At 38.3% G+C, this 23309-nt stretch overlaps 1 protein-coding gene and 1 long non-coding RNA gene across 2 annotated transcripts in view; one reads left to right on the top strand and one right to left on the bottom strand.

Moving 5' to 3' along the window:
- Positions 1-17215, top strand: part of GPT2 (glutamic--pyruvic transaminase 2) — a 28355-nt gene extending 11140 nt beyond the window's left edge. Inside the window, exons 2-11 of the mRNA XM_050903878.1 lie at positions 343-432; positions 1930-2038; positions 6297-6430; positions 8396-8639; positions 9409-9488; positions 10062-10198; positions 10897-11071; positions 11895-12050; positions 13124-13236; positions 14487-17215. Coding sequence (XP_050759835.1) covers positions 343-432; positions 1930-2038; positions 6297-6430; positions 8396-8639; positions 9409-9488; positions 10062-10198; positions 10897-11071; positions 11895-12050; positions 13124-13236; positions 14487-14577 — 1329 coding nt within the window. The 3' untranslated portion in view covers positions 14578-17215. The remainder of the gene's footprint in view (positions 1-342; positions 433-1929; positions 2039-6296; positions 6431-8395; positions 8640-9408; positions 9489-10061; positions 10199-10896; positions 11072-11894; positions 12051-13123; positions 13237-14486) is intronic.
- Positions 1-18678, bottom strand: part of LOC127020986 (uncharacterized) — a 35647-nt gene extending 16969 nt beyond the window's left edge. Inside the window, exons 1-2 of the long non-coding RNA XR_007767148.1 lie at positions 18636-18678; positions 1951-2061 (exon numbers count right to left, since the gene is read on the bottom strand). This is a non-coding gene — a long non-coding RNA (uncharacterized LOC127020986). The remainder of the gene's footprint in view (positions 1-1950; positions 2062-18635) is intronic.
- Positions 18679-23309: the final 4631 nt, after the last annotated feature.

Raw genomic sequence — 23309 nt, forward strand, 5'->3', positions numbered from 1 at the left:
TCAAACAAGTTGCTCTAATACTGACAATTCAAAATGCCTCTTTTTCATCTTCTCTACTTCAACGTGTAGTTTCCAGGCAAGTCAATCTCTTACTTGTAGCTAGCAGAAAAAAGCAGCCAGCCTATCATTTAAAAATTTGTCACAGTCAGCATCATTTCTGTAAAGCATTTAAGATTTACTGGCAGTATTGTATAAGAAATGCATTAAGCTTTACATTAAACACTCTATCTGCTCTGAGATTAGGCACTGTTTAGTTACAGCCATATGACAGATACCAAAAAAGAGGAATTCTTTATCATCTACTTCAGCCCTAACAATACATTGTGAATTATCTCTTTTTAGGGAATCAAAAAACCTTTTACTGAAGTAATTAAGGCCAACATTGGAGATGCACATGCAATGGGACAGAGGCCAATCACCTTCCTCCGTCAGGTAAGAATATTATAAAATATTATTCTTGATTTTTTATTAGATTACCAAGAATGCCTTAAAATCTGTCTAATGTGTGTATTAGTATAAATTATTCCCTAGATGCACTTAGACTTAAAATAGTTCTTTCGTAAAGAATTACAAATCTTGATTTCTGAGATGAAGTCCTATACCTTGCTTGCTGTGTGTCCTCTTTCAACACAGTGGCTTTCCTTACTTTTCAGATCATTCCCCATCCATACTTTCTCCTGCCACTTCTCAGTCAGCATATTCAGTATCAATAATGCACCTCAAAAAAAGAAAGTGGTTGTCTTCAAAGAAAAAAGCAAATGCCTTTCTTCATCTGACAGTATACTTTAAGATCTGCACACAGTTGGGTGCAACTAGCTGTACTGTTGCTGATTTTGCACGTTTTACCTCTGGGCAAGCTAATTGGTAGGTTAATTTTCAGGAAAGACTACAACAGAATCCACATTTGTATATTATTCTTAAAACATGAGCAAGGTTTAAAACTAGTATTACGCTATTTACTGAGCATCCCTTACACACACATGTAAAATCCTCAGTCTATAATAATGTAAATTCAGGGAGTTCCAGGACAAACTGAAGCCATATCAAACTGGGGGTCCAGGTGATGAGATTATAAAATTGAGCTATACAGCAAACTGTCAGCAAACTAGGAAGACCAGAGCTTCTTACAAATTATTCAGATCCAATGTTATTAAAGAAAATACTGGGTAAATGGGAAATCCTTTCTCCCCATGACTGTGTGCACACATGGATTAATTCTTTAGTCATTGTCCCACAAGATGACAACAGCCTATCCATATTACACCATGTAAGCATAAAAATGAGAGAGAGACTGGAACAAATTAAGCTGATCTCAAGCAAGACCTCTAGATTCTTTGTGTCTTACATTCCTTCATAAACTTAATTCTGCTAGGTCATGTTTCTACTTTTATGATGTTCTATATCACCACTTCTTTTTTAATTAAATATTTCCCACAAATTCAAATTAGTAAGAACTATAAGTTATTTTTGGGAAGGATTATTAGAACATGCAACTAGGACTTCAGAATTTGATCATATTTCTCAGCTCTGCTCCATATTTAAACTCTTGATTTCTTGTCAATAAAGTGGGCTAGTAATACACAAAGAGTGGAGGATAGAGCTGTTTAGAGATAACATACGAATAATTAACTGTGTTTTACTGTGTTTGCACTATGCATAGCTCACTCAGACTCCAATCTTCACTGTCCGTAATACAAATAGTTAATAATTCTATAACTGTTTTTGTCAGCAGAACTTGGAACCCAATAAGATTTCTTCACTTCTGTAAGCACTACACTTAAAAAAACAACTGCAAACTCTTCATCAATAACCTTTGTTTTAAATTAGCTAGTATTTGTGATCTTCATTTCCAAGGAAAGTTTACAGTAATACTACCAACTTAAAATAACCATTGAGAAGTGACCAATTTACATTTTCTTGGCACTCTAGGTAGTGGCACTGTGTACATACCCAAACCTGTTGGACAGCCCAAGTTTTCCGGAAGATGCCAAAAAGCGAGCCAGACGGATCTTACAGGGTTGTGGAGGAAACAGCTTAGGTAAGCGTCTGTTTCAGTTGCTCCTGTGGGTATTAGAATCAACAAAGGTAGTTTCAATATCTGCAGTGACTAATAGTGCGAATTTTTGGTGAGACTTGTCACAGAAGAGGACAAGATGAGGATTACACAGTTACGGAGCCCTCACCGCAGTAACATCTAGGCATAACCCTAAAGAGAATGCTGAGCTTTTTTGTATTAGAAAAGTAAGTGGCAGGGAGTACTAGTGAAGCTTTGTTACTGTTCTTATGACACCTGTTAATCCTGGGCTCTGACAGCTATGTCTCCTGCTAAGTCTAGATGGGGCTGTTTACAATTTTATCATCTCTAGATGTTTCTCTGCCAAGGAGTCTACTGTCCCTGTAATGATGGTATCAACAAACAATGTATGTCCACCTCAGCTGATCCAGTTCACAGTCCTGCATCTTAATTTTGAACGATCAGTCCAAGTATGTTTGTCAGCATATGAACTGGGGTATCAGAAGCTCAGGTATCAAGGTGATAATGCTCTGCAAAGGGAAAGCTACACAGCTGAAAGGTGGTAGCTTTTTACTTAGCCGAGATAGTTTTAACTGAAGATGTCAAAGCCCTATTTCTCCAAGGTAAAATAACCCTTGAAAGAACTGAAGAACTCTGTTCTTCAACCACTGTTCCTGCAAGAGTATACGTATAATATACACATAAATAAGTACAAACTTTGCATATTCAGTAGAGAGGAAATGGAAAAGACAAATCCTTTATCATCTAGCAACTGTACTGCCTACTTGTACCTGGGAAATGCCACTAGAATTTCTACTCTGCAGATAGTGTTACAGCTGCTGGGTACGGCAAAGAATCTAGCACACTTAATTACATTCTTTCAGGTAGGCTAACAGTGACATTTCAGAGTATGTATTAGAGTAATTGGCATATTTCTTAATCTTTGTGATTGCAGTGCCTATTTGCACTGGCATATTTTGAGAGTAGGTGCTGTGAAACTTAATAAAATAAACAAAACCTAAATAGTGGTTACATTAGCAGTATTTCAGTCTTGGACTATTCCTAACAACACAGACTAATACGGAATGTATTTTATCTTCACCTTTTTTGCATTGATTTTGTCTCTATATGTAGAACATTAAAAATACATTTATCAAAACTGAGAAGTTCCTCTAGCTCCATGAATTCCTTTCCTGGCTTACTTTGGAACAATTAATACACATAGTACTAGTTGTCATGTAAGAGTTACTGGAGATACATTTGAATTTTGCCTCAGTCTTTCTTTGTAGTGATTTTCGAATTCAGGGACATGGTAAGAGTTCTCAGAATGCTGGGTCTTGGCCCCATGCTGGAGTGAAATGAAAGGAATTCAGCCTTGCGTGATATTTCAGAAATATGTTGACTCTGTACAAAATCACCTTTTCAGCAGATCACATATTTCAATTAATTTGCATTAGCTCAGTAGATGCCGAGGAATTAGGCCTGAAACAGTTGCAATACTCAAATAAGATGATCATTCTGAATACACCCTTTTAATTTCAGTGGATAAATTGAAGTTCTATAAGTAACTGGAGTCTAAATGATTTTTTTCCTGAAAAAAGGAAATTTGTGCATCCTGCGCAAGGATGACATGCAAATTCGTGAAGCATTCCGTATCTGTCGTGGTTTAACCCCAGCCAGCAACTAAGCACCACGCAGCCACTTCCCCCCTCCCAGTGGGGTGGGGAGGAGGAAAAAAAAAATAAAATTCGTGGGTTGAGATAAGAACAGTTTAATAACTAAAGTAAAATAAAATACACTACTAAGAATAATAATAATAATAATATAATAATAATAGTAATGAAAAGGAATATAACAAAAAAGAAAGAAATAACACCGAAGAAAAGAGAAGTGATGCACAATGCAATTGCTCACCACCCGCTGACCAATGCCCAAGCAGCGATCTGCCCCTCCCGGCCAACTCCCCCCAGTTTATATACTGGGCATGACGTTCTATGGTATGGAATACCCCTTTGGCTAGTTGGGGTCAGCTGCCCTGGCTGTGCTCCCTCCCAGCTTCTTGCACAGCTGCTTGCTGGCAGAGCATGGGAAACTGAAAAACCCTTAACTTAGGATAAGCTCTACTTAGCAACAACTAAAACATCAGAGCGTTAGCAACATTATTCTCACACTAAATCCAAAACACAGCACTGTACCAGCTACTAAGAAGAGAATTAACTCTATCCCAGCCGAAACCAGGACAGATATGTACCAAGAACAACTGTCCCTCTAAATTCCTGAAAACTAAAACCACTGTAGACCTTACTGATCTGCTGTACTGGATTATGCCTTTTCTCCACCCTCCCTGTCTCCAGTATCATATATCAGCCCCTTTTCTTGGCCTCAGTTGCTCATCAGCCTCTGTACAGTACTCCATAAACACGCAGTCTGAGGCAAGTGGATGTGCAGCTGAATGGAAGTTACTCCTATCACTTTGTTGGTAGTCTGACAACTTACTGCTGTTCTCTTCATGGCTGAGAAGGAGAAATTGGCTTTCTTGGGAAAAAGCAAAGGTCAAAACCTGATCCCTCCATGTAGCTTTAAGTGCTGTGTTGTGTTCTAATAAAACCTTATTTTCAAAAAATTTGTCAATCCAACACAGAAGTGGCTTCACTACATATGGTCAAGCTATTTGCAGCATTGTACCCACATCTATACTGGCCTATTTAAATGTATTAATTGCAAAGTTAATATGAATATCTTGACCTCTGGATATGAACTAGAATAACCTCACTTCCAATGAACGTTCATTTGGCAAAACCCTACTCATAGTATTGAGTCTTGCTACTCCCAGACCATGTATGAAGCCTCAGATATGTCCTCAACTTCTGTTGTGTTCAAATACTCTGGGATTCCTTTGACATCACTTACTTTGCATGTGGGATAACTGTCATACCTTTCCAGGCAGTTGCGAAATTTACCCCTCTCCTATATATAAAAATATCTAATATATGCACATGCACCTTTTTGGGTTGGGTTTATTTATTTGCATCCCACAGTGCAAACAGATGGGTTCTAGTCAAAGCAATCAATTGAGTACAATTAAGTGTAGAAGACCTGAAAATTGAATTCAGGTCTTCTGTATATCCTCACTGAGTCATGGGACTCAACCCTCAATGAAGCACAAGACAGAATGACAGCTTAGGTTTGTTCTCCTACTTCAACAGCAGCTTCCTAGCTGTGGTCAAAGACCCATGTATAGACCCAATATAACTTTTAGTCCCGTAAAAGTAAATGTTTAGGACATCAGGGGACTTTGTGCCCTGAATTACCATTTTGTCCCATGCAATTGCGTAGTACTTGCAAACGTTCTTTGTCTTTATAAATTATGCTTTCACAGAAGTATAGGCAGACTACTAGCATATAACTGAGTGATGAGAGTTAAGTCAGGCACAATTATTCCACTCCACCCAACAAGCAAAGAAGATTCTGCAGCTTCATGACAGTGTTCTAAATTAGACGTACACTTGTCACTTCATTGTCCATCAGTCTTAGGCTTCATAGCTTGAATCCGTTCCTCACCTTGGCTTAGGCTTGTTTTTACTCTTTATTTGTTGCACATGCTCAGCAATGATGCACACAGGCGTCTAACCTCTTACTTCATTTAAGATTATTAGTTGTGCTCTGTAAACTGCACTCGAGGCTTATAGATTGGCATAATCCTAGATGTTTCTGCTACAAAACTGCAAAGAGGTTGTGGGAGATGCTCTGGAGGGAGAGAGAAGCAGTTTCGGATTTTTTGGGTTTCAGACTGTGGGAGAAAATGGTATTATATTATTTTCATATTGCAAATAGAAATCTTATTTTTGTCATGGATTTGAAGAAGTTACTTTCCTTTCTATTGCACATGCTACCTCTCTTCCTTGTTCCCATTACTTAAATGTTGGTTGACATTCTGAAGTGGTTTTCAACATAAAGCAAGCAACTGGGAGATAGTCAAAACGGGATTGCTGTCCCAGTTTGCAAAGTAGCCTTTAAATCCTACTTTTTACCAAAGCAGTGTATTATTTTTGTATTTTAGTGATACTTATTATATTTGTCTAATTCCAAATGAATTCTTTTGCTCTATGAACAAACCAACTCCCTTTCCTACTCCTTGGGAAAAAAAAACCCAATCCTGGGGATCCAAAGCCCTCATATATACAAACTACTTCATCCAATAATAGCTCAGGAGTTTTGCTAGCAAACAGAAAATCTGATGATCATTGTACTCAATTCTCATCTCATTCTCTATTTTTTACAGGATCTTACAGTGCCAGTCAAGGTATAAATTGCATCCGTGAAGATGTTGCTTCATATATTGAAAGAAGAGATGGAGGGGTTCCTGCAGATCCAGATAACATATATCTTACCACTGGGGCAAGTGATGGTATTGCTGTAAGTGTTAAAATTAAACCTGTCTCTTCTTGGTATAAAATATAATTTCTCAGTTACCTTTGGAACTACAGATCTCTGTTGAACAGCTGGTCTCACAAACTCCTGTGAGTTTGATCTAACAGATACTGAAGTCACATTAAGTGGATATCCAATACACCCAATTATGTGGGTGTAAGATGCCAGCTAAGAAACAGGAGCATGGAGACAAAGTCTCTTAATATACATTAATTTGTACCTTTTGTAAAGGTAGTATAAACTACATAAGTGCCTAAATATAAATTTAGGAGATTCAGACTATTCAGACTAAATAATGGTGTCCTCAGTGGTTAAGATACATAAGCACTGAAGATCAGAGGGTATGAATCAGTGGCAGAGAGAAGAGGGAATGACCTTGGAGGTGAGAAGTCTTGGCAGCTCTTCTTCCTAGTAAACTCTCTGCTAGTGCAGATTAATGCCAGTGAAAATCCCAAAGATCTATTTCAGTAGCCGGCTTGTTTGGGAAAACTTCAGGTTTTGGCTTCAACCAAGGTTCAAAGATGGTCTTCAGTTAAGACAGAAATAACTGCTTTTATTAAGGCAGCCTTTTATAGCTTGTTTGTAAAATTTTTTTTTTAAATGACATCTAGTGGCAGAGTTCAGAATGACAACGTTCTGACATGAACAGTTCTCCACATGTCTTCAGTGAATTGGCTTTCCAGAGTTTATGATGCCAAGTGTTATACCGACAGCTTGTCAGGAACGGCAGCGTAGCATATCAAATCTGTACCATGCTTATTTGATTTCACCAGTGATGAAAAGTCAGCAGTACAATGAGTCTCATTATTTGGCACTTCCAAGGATAAAACGACTATTGTTTCATAACTTGGGGGACAGAGGGTGTTAGAGTTTTTAAATTTGCATTTGATGCTGATTATGCATTTTCAATGCTCGGTATTTTTAAACTAGTGGTGGGTACAAAATTATGTTGATTATAAACCATTAGCTTAGCAGCTGAATTAGTATGTGATGAGAGGCACAGAAAGGCAGATTTTGTTCTAGAACCACCAAGAAACTTTAAGGATACCGCTGTTATATCTGAAGAGATATTTTTGTTTTACACTATCAATTACATGTTGATAAGGATGCCTGCTTTGATTGCACCCATACTTCAGAGTTCTCCCTTGATTATAAAGGCAAGAAATCTCTCCACTTCGTGCACAAAATGCACTCTTTTATTTAATTCACATGGAAAAAGCCTACACATAGACACACACAGACACACAGCCATTGGGCACAGGTAAATCCTCTGGACTGACCTTAACACAAGCATTACGTTTCCGTCTGTATCTTCTGGGCATAAACTACATATGATACATTAGATTTCCATCCCAAGACATGCAGACTTTTGGTCTCTTCTGTTACTTGAAAATGAAACCATAATGCGAGTCTCTAGCTTTGTTCCCACCTGGCCACAATTGCTCCCAATCTAAAACAGGTCTCTCTGTTCCAAAGGAGAACCTCCATAGGCCCCAGTTCTAATTTCTGGTTTTATTTATTGGCCTCTTGTGTTTAGTGAGATACAGTGAGTGGAAGGCAACAAGCAACAACTAGCTGAGGCTTCTTTGCTTACAACTGGGCACAGTAGAAAAATCATTATCTTGATATTCCTGTTTCCAACTTTCCCTCTAGCCTTGTGCTCAGAATGTTTTTCCTAAATTTTGCAGTTGATCACACATGATCTTTAGAAGCTGTGACATGCAGAGGAATTCCATTAAGCTGAGTTAGACCATCCTCACTCAGCCAGTAACTTAACTTGAAATAAATAAATGCCCTTTGATATAAGAAAATGACTGTATGGTTCTAGAATAGAAACCTACCTTAACTCCAGATTTTTAAAGAAGGAAGATCAGTAACTTATTCTAGATTATACTATTAATTCTAGTGTGTGACTTTTTTTTTTTTTTTAAATTCCTACTTTTTCCCCAGACAATTTTAAAGATCCTGGTCTCAGGAGGTGGAAAATCCCGGACAGGAGTGATGATCCCTATACCACAATATCCCTTATATTCAGCAGCCATATCTGAACTAGATGCTATCCAGGTGAACTACTATTTGGATGAAGAAAATTGCTGGGCTCTAGATGTGAATGAACTTCGCCGTTCCTTGAATGAAGCTAAGGCATATTGCAATCCAAAAGTCCTCTGTATCATCAACCCCGGAAATCCCACAGGTCTGTAGCAATTTTGTTTAATGGATAGGGTTTAAGACTGATTTTTTTTTTTCCCTCTTTCATTCATTTGACATTGTAGGCAAATCCTAAATACATATCAAATATATAAAGCTGAATTCTAGAGATCAATGCTCCAAGTAGGACAGTATGTCATACTTTGATAAACTTATTTTCAATATCATGGAACTCCAGGGATTTGGGAAGAGAGGAGGGAGCAGGTTCACTTCACTGGATCCCATTTGAAGCCACTGCTTCCACTGAACTTTTGCAGACTTGTGGAATGACTTTCAGTCACTTTTGGTCTTTATCAAAGATCTTGTCCCTGACATGGCCTGTAGCCTCTTGCCTCTGAGAGGCAATGACTACAGATACACTCTGAACTCAGTGGCAACCTCTGCCTCCCTCAGAAGAATTTAGTTTTTTGAGTAGTTTACATTGATTAGTGAGAAACTAGATCTCACTTAACCATCATGCATGTGAGTATTTCAATTGATCAGTTATAAACAGAGTACTCTTAATAAGTTATTGATTGATTATTGTATCTCACACTTCCTTTGCTTGAGATGGACTAAGTTACCTCCAACCATAATTCCTCCAAAAATGTTCCTTAATTTCACACTTAGTGAATTGAATTCTAAAATTCAATAGCACTTTTCTGAGAAAGAGGGATATCTTATTGAAAAGCTAGTAGTCTAACTAGGTCTGGGCAAAAAGATTTGTATATATATGCTCCACTAACTTTCTTCTTGCTTTAAAAATCAAACTATAGGACAGGTGCAAAACAGAAAGTGCATTGAAGATGTGATACACTTTGCTTGGGAAGAGAAACTTTTTCTTCTGGCTGATGAGGTAATGGAATATTCTGTTCTCTCAAAAGCACAGCTAAGAGTATGCATATGAGGTGTAATTTTGTTCCATGTGTGGTATTGATATTTTTTAAGTACAGGGAACAGATTCTCTGTTATCATATTAGGACATGAACAAACATGCGAGATTCTTCATATCAGAGGATTAATATGGGAGGTGGCTTGATCTGGATTTGAACTAGAGAGAAAGTGTAGGGGGGGACAAGCAAGGAGACACAAGGAGGAACTTTGCTGGAACTGACCTAAAAACCTATGTGATACTCAGACCCCTTCAAATGAAAGAAACAGAAGGAAAATAAATTTAAACATACAAGTAAAGGTTAAATTATACAAAGAAGCTCACTGTTCTGCCAAAGGCTAAACTATTAAGTGTGGCCACATGAGATAAAATGTATCATTACAGTAACTATTACTTAACAAAGAACCTTGTGTCTTCTAACAGCTTTAAGTTTTGAGTGTTACCACTGTTTCTTCAGTTCAGATCTGGCGCTCTAAAAGGCCTTCTTTTATCCTTAGTTGGGGGAACAGAGCACATTAATGTCTTCTGACTGTTCAGGTTTACCAGGACAATGTGTACTCTGAAGGATGCCAGTTTCATTCTTTCAAAAAGATTCTGTATGAGATGGGACCCGAGTACTATAACAATGTTGAGCTGGCCTCTTTTCACTCCACCTCTAAGGGATACATGGGCGAGTAAGTCTGCTTCAGTTTTTTTTTATTTCATCTTCCTCATTAATCTGGTTGGACAGCCGTTTCATGTTAGTGACCTGAAGGTAATCCACTGCCTTCTATTAATTTTAACTAAAAACTATTAAGAAAAGGAAAACAAGCATTTAAAGCACAGAGTAATGGATTAGCTCAGTGGTTTTCAAAGTACCGAATAGTAAGTCTATTTATTTCAGACACCTAATGCCTCAGTTCCACAAAGGTGAAATCCTACAGTCCTAAACCGGACCTGTGATAAAAGAAAATCTGGTCTCCCACATTCAAGGGAACAGCTCAAGAATCACTGAGATGTTTGATATTACAAATGTTTGGGTTTGGTTGTTTTGGGGAGGAAGAGATGGAAGAAGAAGAATTTTCTGATTAAAAGAATGCTGCTACAGCCATATGCTCTTGTTCTGAAGAGCAAACAATCCAAGTTAATCATTAACTTGGCTAACAGGGAAGCTGCATGTACACTATTTTCTCTGTATGGGATACTAGGGCTTAATGACATACCATTTAGTTCCATCTTAAAACATCAGTATAGCAGCTGTTTCAACAACCTGTATGTTACATATTGTAAGATCCTCATTAACTGTCTTTCCACTTCTGCAGTTATTTTCATTGCTTTTCCAGTATTTATACATTTGAGGCTAACCAATCTTTTCTGTTCACTTTAATCACAGATGTGGCTACAGAGGAGGTTACATGGAGGTCATTAACTTGCACCCAGAAATTAAAGGACAGCTTGTTAAGCTGCTTTCTGTTCGCCTTTGTCCTCCAGTCTCAGGACAAGCAGCAATGGATATTGTAGTGAATCCTCCAATACCTGGAGAAGAATCTTATTCACAGTTCATAAAGGTTAGCAATAACATGCTTGTTCTTTTGTGCATTTCCTAAACCTATCCTAAGTATTATGAACTCAAAATATGCACAGAGACCAGACTTCTCTCCTTTCTTCTCGGACAATCCTGTAATAACACCAATTTACAGAACTATGCAGGGTATTTTAAATTAACTCAATATGACTACCTTTAAAAATATTTTTTATTCCTGTTATGGTTCCTTTGTTTAGGAGCCAAAAAAAGCTAAGAAAGCATTATCAAATCAGCTTTCTTGCTGGTAAATTCAACTTTTCTCCTGTGTTTAGCATAACAAAAGAATTACTAAATAAGATTTGCTTTTACTAAAATCTAAACAGGAATGTAAGTTCAAATACAGTTATAAAATCAGCCTTGTTCTTAGGTATCCAGTGCCTCTATATACTGAACAACATGGTATTCTGTATTAAAGTATACATATAATTTCTCACTTGTAAAAATGAAACTGAATCTGGCTTAAGAAATTACAATATTGAGTCAGATCAAAGGTTCAGCTAACATGGTCTCTAAAAATAGCCAAGAGTGGATGCTCAGAAGGAAGAATGTCAGAAGAGGGCACGCAGATAGAGACTTCTGCAGGTTATTGTCTATCTACAACACTTTGTAGTTATATCCTACTAATGCCTTTTTGCATTGCTGTCTCTAAAAGTATGACTGGAACTAGGAATATCATTTGCTCTAATAACTCAGCAAAGCCCTGAAAGTGCTTAATTCGGGGAAGGCTTCTTGAAGCAGCACAGTTTTCTCTGGCGTTTTTATTGCCGCTTCAAATGTGTCAAACTGAACACCTTCCTTTTAAACAGGAGAAGGAGTCTGTTTTGAACAATCTTGCCAAAAAAGCCAAACTAACAGAAGACATGTTTAACAAGGTACCAGGAATTCACTGCAATCCACTTCAAGGAGCTATGTATGCTTTCCCACGGATCTTTATTCCTTCCAAAGCCATTGAGGAAGCCAAGGTCAGTCAGTCATTTTTACCTCAATCCATTTTAAGCTTCACACACTTGTGCCTGCCACTTCTAATGATGAATTTTTATTCCAGAGATAGAATAAGCTCATGTAGTTACAAAAGCAGTACTTCATTGACTACGTATGATCTTAAATATAACATGACCTTTATTTTAAGAGAGGAAAACAAAACAGAGCATTTAACCACAGTGGTAAGGCTTCCAGGTTGAGAATGTTACCCAAGGTCGTTAGTGTTACATCGATTAAGTCATAGGGTGGGCAAGTAGCTGGACCTGTGCAAATTCCAAATTGCTGCCCGTGCCTGGGTTAGCTAGGCCAGCACGTGCGATGGTGATTGTGAATGGCAGCGTGCTACTGACCCTGCAAAAGAAGCCCCATGCAGCAAGTGTGGGAAAGAGGGAGATTTCCTTGCAAATTTTACTTCTGTACAATACCTTTTTGTATTTGGGTCAGTAAGCTATATTACTAAATGACAAGTCTTTTTGTTTCTAACTAGAGCTCTATTACCTAATGTGTAATATTCATTTTTAAAGGAAATTTTATCAGCATAGTTGAGGACAAAAATAGGGCTGTTTTTCAGCTGATTATTTGATTAGGCATATAATCTCCGTGTATTTAAGAACTTCCATAGTTATTAATCAGGGGACTTTCTAGTCAGCAGATAATTCAGGGGAAAAAAATAGTAACTGCCAACAGAACTGGAACACACAGCTCTCAAATTAATTTCATTTTGTCCAGTGTCAGTGGCTTAGATTTTTGTAAGTACAATTTTGAGACTTTTGACAAAAGTTACACGCAAGTCAAGGAGAAAAACAAAAATATCTAAACCCTTTCTTTTGAAGTGAGTGTTTTGTGTAGGTTCTTCAGCCTTGTTCCTCTATGAAGTACTGTTATTTAATTCACAGTGTGAACTGTCCCATTCGCAATTGTTCTTCCTCATCTTTAGTAAATAGAGTAAGAAACTAATAATGTAAGATAAGGTTTCAGGAAGAAAAGCAATCATGAAATTCTATATATTTGGAATATTTTGACTTCAATAATTCCAAAGCATCCATTCCTTTAGGTTCATAAAATGGCACCTGATATGTTCTATTGCATGAAACTTCTGGAAGAGACCGGAATATGTGTTGTACCTGGAAGTGGATTCGGCCAAAGAGAAGGAAGCTACCATTTCAGGTACAGTTTCTGTTTGTTTAAAATCAAATGAACTGTAATAAGCTAAGTACCATCCCAGTACTTTCTCTTCTGATTAAATATAGGGATTTTAATTTCAGTTTATGTTGTCTCACTTTCTACTGGACATTTTCTGTGGACTGACAGCTAGGTCAAAGACCTAGTCTGCTAGATGAGCTATTCAGGTTTTTATGGTGTTTTCACAGCTTGCTGACATAGTTTTATTCTATTTTTGTACACTGACATTTGAAATGCCTTCTCCACGAGTACAAACAATAATAATAGCTTATACTCTAATCTTGACGTTGGCTAAGGCATTACAAAAATTGCCCTGCTTTCTTCTGGGGGGAGGGGGGATTAAACAGTGTTTCCATATGGAGAAATTGCATGAAAGATGCAGTATCTTCCCTATAAATCTGCTCCTTAAACACGCTGAATAACTCTTCACTTTACCAAAACAAGATGTTGGACTAAATCTTGTAATACCAAAACTGTGAACATAAACTCTAACGCTTTTGCTTCCAATAAACAGCACTTTACTCCAGCCGAGCCATTGATAGCTAGAATTTATCATGGAATTTAGTCTTGTTCGGTCTGAAGCAACATAACAGAGGGTACCTTTAGCCATGATAGTTCTGCAACACAGATAGCTGGGTTAGATATCTGGGTGCATGCAGCTCCAGGAAGAAGCTAGTGTGAGTTCATTCCTGTACCAGTGTGGGAAAATCATTTTGTTCTGTAGGTCTTGCATACAGTCTTGCACACATACTCAGCGTGATTTTCAGATTATGCAGAAGAAGGAAAAAAGGGACTAAAAACTGCAGTGTGGCATGTTGCATTGTTTTAATGCTTCTGAATTAAGTTTTCAATTCAAAAAGAAATGTACATTTACTCATAACTGCCCGTCCCTAAAGCTCAAAAAAACTGGGTAAAATTTGGCATAACTGCCCCAAAAATGGAAACTGAGTTGCTGTTATTTCTTACTGGTAACCTTCTTTATCACTCAACAGAAAATAACAATTCTTGAATTCCTATATATTAACCAATTGAAACAAATTGCTCTAGTTTAATAGTATAGTTCAATTAAAGCATAAATGCAGAAAATAAGAGAATCACATCAAAACAGATATTAAACTTAACACATTACTAGCTATGCCCTGTGATTAATCAAGATCTGTGCAAAGGTCACAGTTTAGTTTGTTTTGAAGATAATGTGGGTTTTTTTTTTTCTTCCTTTAAATATTATTTTTCAGAATGACCATTCTTCCTCCAGTAGAGAAGCTGAAGATCCTACTGGAGAAAGTGAAAGACTTCCACATAAAGTTTCTTGAAAAATATGCATGAAACTACTGTGGCTTTTTCCCCTCATCCCCTCTCCTTCAAGATGAATGCAGAAAACGAACAAAGATGTGCTGAGAATGTGCTGTTCATCTAATTTAACTAAATTCAAAATAGATAGAACCAATCTCAGATACTGCTACAACTTATTGGACTATTAAATTTAATGTCTGGTATAGAAGACATTGTTACACCAACTTTTTTTTTAAGGGGAAGAGGAGAATGTGAAGAAAGCGGTGAGAAGAGAGAGTCAGTAAATGATTTTGTGCCTTGATTGGAAGTTACATTTGTGAACTTTTGACTCAATAGGTTGGGGAAGGGAGTTGCTCATTAAAATTACTACTGTTGTGTGTTTTTTTTTTTACAAAACAGAAATGCCAAGAGCAATTGTTTAGCTAGGAACATGTTTCCCATCTTAAAATTCTACTAAACAAAAATTCAAAAGCCTGCATTATAGGTACTGTTCGGTTTATTTTTTGTTGTTGTTGTTAAGTATGAAGTGTTCTCCAAATCTGATTAAGCATGTAGGTACAGCGTGCTTATTTAAAAAAAAAATCTTTGGCAGATGTGTGCAAATACCTGTGAACTTCTGTGAAAAAGAAATCCTGCCATCACAGCATAATCTGAGTGGAATATACAGTTTTGATCAGAGGAATGAACATGGTGTCTGCTTGAACCCTAGTTTTATGAAACTGAAACATAATGAGGAATATTAGCTTCTTATTCATATGCTATTCAACACATTACCCCAGCATAAGATAAGAGCACTGAACACTTCCTCTCCTAACAACTCCATGAGTCTCCTGTTAACTCACATCTTTTATATACATGGAACATAGTAAGTTACTGTTTCAAAGCAGATGTGAGTACTGTCAATCCTTTCAAGTAGGGTAAAATACAACACTATTTCAGAATCGCTTTATCTATGGAGAACATTTGTTTGGAACCACATGACTGAGAGACCCGTTAGCTGGCCAAAATCCAGCTTGAACTGGCAAGGACTAACAAATATTGTTACCAGGAGAAATGCTCATTTCCTCCTAATGAAGGAAAAGGTATTTAAAGGAAAATGTCTTGCACCAAGCATAAAGATAACGATAGTACATCTCACTCTTAAATCTTCCACAGTCATACGGCTGGCTGAATGATCCCGAGTCCTTATAAAAACCCAGCTAACCAGGTCGCTATCTAGGAGTACAGCTGTATTACTCTACTAATCTATGCCAGTTTCCCTGCACAATGGAAGAAGGCTGCTGTTTCTCTAGAGTTGGAAGCTGGACACCTTCTGCTAGCACTGATAAAGGACTGAAGGAACATAGCTTCCAGTATTCAGCCATGAAAGCATTAGCATTTTTCAGGCTTAGGCTCAGCATTTACAAAGTTTATTCATTAAGAAACCTCATTTAATCTAGTCATTAATTTTTTAAAGTTATTATTTAGAAGTAAACTCATTTTAATGTCTACTAGCACTTTGTTAGGCTGCCTTGATAGCTGGTTCGACATCCTATGCTGATCCAGGTTACTAAAGCCAAGGGCTAGAGAATCACCATATGGATAAAGCATGTGCCATGCTTCTATTATGTGTGGAAGACAAGAGATGTTGTCAATAATTATCCTTGCAAAGGCAGCTACTAGTCTATGACATAGCATTAGCAGTTGGTGTACTTCTCACAGTTCCTAACTGAAGTCTGTGAGAAGAATTTAATGCTTCTCAATCACCTGCCAGTGGTCACAGGTTCATAAATGAAAATGGCACGCTGCTACACAAAGTTACTATGGAGGCTTGGAGAAAAAAAAATTATACTTTTATCCTTGGAGAAATGGACTTCTTGGAGGACAGCAGACTGAGAACACTTACATTGCTACTATCCATTGATAAATACAACCTTTTATCTGTTAGCACTCTCCACTTGGCATCCTTAATATGCACTAATAAAACAAATCCAGAAAGCAAAACCGTAGTAAGAGGTCAGAATATTGATGTAAAAATAAGACAAACAGCACTTTCCTATTCTAGGAATGTGTCCAAATCAGATCTGGCTTTGGACTCATAATGCAGTGTAGATCGAAGCTAAGATCTAACAATGGGAGTTAGAATATTTTTTTATATTTTTGTAACTACAGCTTTTTCATGGGGTAGTATTTGTAATCTAATAAGTCAATAGATTTTATATTTGCCTTGCATTTGCACCTGATACTTCTGGAAAAAAATGTAAAGATTTACAAGTTTCTTATGATAATTTACAGGTGTGAAAGGCTTTTTTGTTTTAAGTCGGGACAGCAATTCTTACACTTTTAAATCAAAATATAATGGCATAAACTGAGTTTTTTCTAAACATTCTATTATGGTGCCTTTTATGTTTCTGACATAAGGGATAACAATTTGTTCTTGATGCATCTCATATGGAAGGGTGGTGATTTCTATTGCCCATCCACAATATTTGTATGTACTGTGATAAGGTTAATGTGCATTTTTGTGGAACAATCCTGTAAAGCTAAGAAAACAGACTTATTTTCAATGTCTTTGAAATATTTCATTAATAACAGACAATCCTTACTTTCAAATGCATGCTTCTAGGTTTGATTTTCCTACAGGTGCTCCTTATAATGGTACTTCAGATGTATGAGACTTCCAAATAATAAAGCACATATTAAAAAAAAAAAAAAGTAATAGTTCTCCATTTCCTATGTCACTGAAGCAACACTTGCTGGATTGCACTATGAGGCATTTAACTTCATGTTAAAACTAGTATTTACATTAATCCATGTACCAGATCGTTAATTTCTGCATCACTCCAATTTATAGACTTGAAATTTGTCAAACTTGTTACCACAAAACTATTCCCTACCAACACAGAACTGTAAATAGAGATGGTCTTAGGCATGTTTTATGCTCGTAATTAATCATATGTTTTTATGCAAGGAGTTGTAACCAGGAGTTAAGCAAGCCAGACTTCTTTCTTCATAGAGAGGATCAATCAGTCAGTTAAGGCTGATCAACTGTGGCCTGAAGGCTTTGGTGAGGGGTTTGTTTGGTATTGTCGGTTGTTTCCTTTTTAAAAAACTTCTTACACAGCTTGTATGAGATTAAACTTACAGAGCAACACAATCTTGTCTTTTTGCAGTGACACCTCAGAATGACTTTAGTGGTGTTTGCTAATTCAAAAGAAAATGAAGTTTAGGGAAAGGGAAGCTAGTCCTGCTTCCCTAAACATATATGCATATGCCAGCACCACTAAAAAAAAGCAAAAGCAGGCTATTCTCTTCTTTGCATCAGGTATTTGAGTGTTTTCTGGAGCAGAAACATTCACCTGGGTTTTTTTGGGAGTAGGTTGTTTGTTTCACAAACAAGAACATAGTCTAATATAAAATGGTTATATTATGAATTGTCAGTCAGATTTTTTACGGCTTATTTTGAGTGACGGAGGCTGTCCCATCTGGATCAGTAGATAAGGATACTGTGCCAGACACATGAGATACAGAAAAAGCTACTAACTTCAGAGAGCTTGCAACAACAACTGTATACACCGTGTGAAAACTACTAGTGTTTTAAAACATTATCTAAATGCCTTTTTACACAGTTCCGTGGTCAATAAAGAATACAGGTTTGATCATTTGTACAAAATCTAAGATACTCATACCTCTGGAGTGATTTTTTATTTCGATGCAGGTAAGATAATACGTTTCTGCAAGGAATTCTGCTTTTAAGGATATGGCTTTGAATGTTTTTATACATTCAGTACTATGTGTAGTCATGCCTTTCTAATGTTCCACATTATTACATGTTTATTAAATACTCTCTTCACCTGATTAGACTTTACACAACTTCTAACCATTTGCATCAGGCAGAGCAGGTTATTCACTTTGCTAGCTTTGAAGCACTGCATATTCTGCACACTGAACAGCAGTAAAATAGCTAAAACCAAACCTCAGCTCTGAAATAGGGTCCTTCCTATACAGCAAAAAGGTTTCCCAGTACCTGTCCAAACCCTGGCAGCACAACCGCTGCCAGCCCCAGGCCCTGGGCCTGCGTTCGACACCCTCCTGCGCCGCTTACTACTCACCCCCAGGATGAAAGCGGTCATCTGCCCTACCGCAGCTCCTCACTGTTATAAGTTTGTGGTCCAATAATTGAAATGGAACCAGTCCGATTATTTAAATCAATTTATTTGAGCAAGCAGCAGTAAGCAAAACAGCGCTGGGCGGCCGGGGAGTTTCCACTCTACCAACGGCGCGCGCAAAATGGAGAAGGGTTCCCTTACTTATACAGTCTCTAGTCCCTGTGTCCGTGCTGGCTGGTATCGTTTGCGTTGTGTGTGCGCCTGCGCTGGCAGTTGCTAGGTGGTCGTAATCTGCCTCCTGGGGGTTGCTGGGATGAAGGCCGAAGTCTTCCTCAGCTGCCTTCTAGGTGACTTAGGTCCCGCTCATGTTCTTGTGAAATCGCCTTTTCTTTTATCCGTTACTCAGTTGTTTCTTCTACCGAATATTTGGCTGTCCCTACCCCCACATGTCTTTAGATAACTAAGGAATGTTTCAATACTTGCAAGCAGACCCCCACATGTCTTTGGATAACTAAGGAATGTTTCAACACTTGCAAGCGACTTTCCCACAATGTGGGTATACATCAGCGAAAAAAAACCAACAAAACTTTCCACATGTCTTATACAAGCAAGATTTGATTAACAAACTCAGGGTTCTACTTATCACAATTCCCCCTTTTCCTTTTTATTATTTTGTTCATCAAATCTTTGAAGCTCTGCATAACTCAGGGCTAGTGTCTCTTCCAAAACAGCTTCCGGATTCACAAGTTCATATTTAGTTTTCATCATCATTAGGTGCGCTGCCTCTAGTCTACCTTTCACAATTCCAATTATCTTATTAAATATACATGGTCCAAAGGTTAGTCCTAAAATCAATAGTATTACTGGTCCTGCAATAGTGGATACTAGGGTGGTTAACCACGGAGAATGATTAAACCAGGATTCATACCAACTTTGTTGTGATTCTCTTTCCTTTCGTCTTTTTTCTAGGCCTTCCCTCAGTTTTGCCATAGTATCCCTAACTACTCCAGTGTGATCTGCATATACACAACACTCTTCTTGTAAGGCTGCACAAAGACCTCCTTGTTGTAAAAATATTAAGTCTAACCCTCGTCTGTTTTGTAATACTACTTCTGACAATGACCTTACAGACTGTTCAAGAGCAGTCATGGCTTTTTCTATTCTAGCTAAATCTTCATCTACTGCTATTCTAAGGGATTGAAATCCTTGATTTTGTTGTACTAGTGAGGCTATTCCGGTTCCAGCTCCTGCAGCTCCAGTGACCATAAGAATTGCCACAGTTAAAGCGGTAAAGGGCTCGCGCTTCTGTATGTGATGGAGTGAGGAGGCTTGGTTACTGTACATAAAGCTTTCAGGGTGATAAATTACCCTAGGTATTACAATAACTTGTATACAGAATTCTTTTGTCCAATCAAATACTTTTGTTGATAAACAGGGCGTGACTCCAGTTTGAGAGCAAACCCATTTTGCGTTTTCAGCTGGGAGTAACCAGTCCGCCTGTCTCCCACTTGGCCCTTGGACAGTTTTATTGCAAAGATGTTGTTTAGATCTAGGGACTGTACCTAGGCACCTTCCTTTTCCGGTGACTTGTGACACGGTAATTCCTTGTTTCCGAGTATCCCATAGGCATTCAGCCGGGTTGGTACCATTAGCTTTTCTATGCCTGTGATCTATTCCTATAGCTTCGTAATAAGGTGGGCGTATATCATAACATAACCAACAATGTTTCGTTATATTAGGATTGGTTGTATTTAGGACCTGAAAGCTTGCTTGCAACAGGTTCCATAACGGGTTGGTTTGGGGGGTAGGAGTCGGAGTTCCAGGTTCTGGCAGATTTATCTTGGTGTTATTTTCAAAAACAGATGGAGTTATTTCTGTAGATGGAGTTATTTCTGTAGATGGAGTTATTTCTGTTAAATCCGTTTCTCCGTCTGCAATAATAATAGAGTTCGGGCCAACCCCAGAGGGGGCCTGGGGTATTGGTTCTTTCTTAATTAGTATGAGCCCTCCCTTATCGGTTCCGGGTTCCGTGTACCTCACTCCCCATATTCTTCCAATTGTCCACCCAATATCCGTAGGTTGTGTAATATTTAGGAAAAGGTATTTACAGTTTCCACGTCCTTTCCACCCCTTCGGTGGGGTGCATCCATACGGACCCCACTGGACCCTTAGGTATTTATCTCTGCCACATCCCGGTATCCAACTAGGGGCTATGGTCTCACAACCCCAATAACTACAATAATATTGATTAGGGGAGTTACAGTACCCTTTTCCAGGATTTGAACTAGGGCACATATAGAATCCCATATATTCCCAACATCGGGTTCTCGGGACTAGCTGGCACAAAGAGGAATTAAAACTCGGTCCTCCAGATGTTATCTGGGTCGCGATAACTGTCTGATCTTCGAATCGACTTAGGGTCCATTTAAAGGGTTGGTGTGGATAACCATTAACATTTGTGCTCAGGTAACTTATCATAATCAGAAACACGGCATATCGAGAAGGGTGGAGACCCGACCAATTAGGGGCTACAATTTGTATTCGCAGGGCCCAATTGTTCTCAGTACAGTTGTCGTTTAATATATACTTGGTGGGATTTCTTTTATTATCCCTGAGGCAACTCTTCCAGCATCTTGGCGCAGTCCCACTCTGGGGTTTCCTTTCTCCACAGTCTTTTACCCCTCTGCCTCGCTCGTCGACCCGGTTGCTTCGAGTCACGAGGGGTACCATCTTCTCGGCAGCAGGGGTATTCTTCAGGAGAGTATATGCACCGTCTAGACACTTGCCTCCGTAGGTATGTTTCCCAGTTTTTTATTCTTTATTTCAGGTGAAACACACCGGACCCCTGTAAGGGTCTTACGACACTGTACCCTAATAATGTCAATCATAAATGGAATTGGCTCATTGGGGTGATAACAATAAAGTTCTGGATTTATGCCCCGCGTAAATACTTCCCATCATCTGTTAGAATGTTTCCGAATTATTCTTGAGATACTTTAATTTTTAAAGTTAATTCAGTGAGTCCACTCTCTTTACCCCAGCATATTTGACATACCCCTCGAAGGGGAACCCCATAAAGGCAATGGGTCCACCACCGTTCTCGGCACACCTTACAGCTAAAACAAATAAAAGGACAACAATTACAGTTTGATACACCACATTTTACCTTGATGTCCTCAGTGCTAATATATTCGTATCCTACTAATAGACTATGATTGCTTACGTGTTCCAAGATTATACATGTGTCCATTTATGATTTCCGAAGAGTCATCTTCAAGTCCCCAGGTGAGCTAGTGATTTCCCAAGAACGGTCTCTCAGAGGCCCCTTTACGCGGCTTGCGTGGGTCCAGCCTTTTTCTGCCGTTCGAATGGCTGTTTCTGTGGTAAGTAAAACGAGATAAGGTCCCTCCCAACGAGGGGTTAAAGAAGACTCTTTCCATGATTTAATTAGGACTTTATCCCCTGGCCTTATATTATGCATAGCTATATCTAAAGGAGGTCTTTGTGTTACCAGGCCTTTATTCCGTAACTGGCCTCTTCTGGCCATGAGTTGGACTAAGTATGGTTTTAATTGTGCACTTTCGATCTGGGGGTGATCATGGGGTATTTCTAAATCATATGGCATCCCATATAGCATCTCAAAGGGTGATATCCCTACATCAGTTCGGGGTTGTGTTCTTATATTCAATAATGCCAAAGGGAGGCACTTTACCCATGACATTTTAGTTTCTAGCATCAATTTTGTGAGTTGTTTCTTTATTTCTCCATTTACCCTCTCTACCTTCCCTGAACTTTGTGGATGCCAAGGGGTATGATATTCCCATTTCGTTCCAAGAGAAGAAAGAGCTTCCTTTGCTATTCTTGACACAAAGTGAGGGCCCCTGTCCGAGTCTATTACCTCTATTGATCCATATCTGGGGATTATGTTTTCCAATAGGGTTTTTACCACTGTCTGTGCTGTGGCTCTGGCTGTGGGAAAGGCTTCCACGAAATGGGTGAAATGATCCATTATTACTAAGAGGTATTTATATCGTCCTACTTTGGGGAGTTCGGTAAAATCTAGTTGAATTCTAGCAAATGGTCTGTGAGCCAATTCTCTCCCTCCCGGGATCCTTTCCCGTAATTGATGTTTATTGACCCTTTGACAAGTTATACATTCATTTACTATTCTTTTTGCTATATTATATACCCCGATACACATATATTTTGTGGCAAATTGATCCACTAGTGCCTGGGTTCCCCAATGAGTGGTTTCATGAAACTTTTGCATAATTTTCAAAGCTAGGGGTTTGGGGAGAACTTCTCGCCCATCTTGTAGCTTCCACTTTCCTTCTTCAGTTTCACTGATCCCCATTTTAACCATCTTGTCTTTTTCTTGTACTGTGAAACTGAGGATGGGATGTATCTTCCCATGTAGTGGGTAGTGGTCATACTTGGGTTTCCCGCTTTCATGAAACAAACATCTACACGAAAATGCATCTATCCCAAAATCCTCCCAACACTTATAGCACGGAAATTCTTCGTTATTCTCCCCACAATTTATACAATCCTCTCTGCTATTTTTAATTTGTATCAGCATTAAGGCTGCCCTCTTTGCTTCTTGATCAGCAAGGTTATTTCCTCTAGCTAGGGGGTTGAGTCCTTTCTGGTGTCCTTTTAAATGTACTACAGCGACAC

Source organism: Gymnogyps californianus, chromosome 12 (genome assembly GCF_018139145.2).
Source record: "Gymnogyps californianus isolate 813 chromosome 12, ASM1813914v2, whole genome shotgun sequence".
Lineage (NCBI taxonomy): Eukaryota > Metazoa > Chordata > Aves > Accipitriformes > Cathartidae > Gymnogyps > Gymnogyps californianus.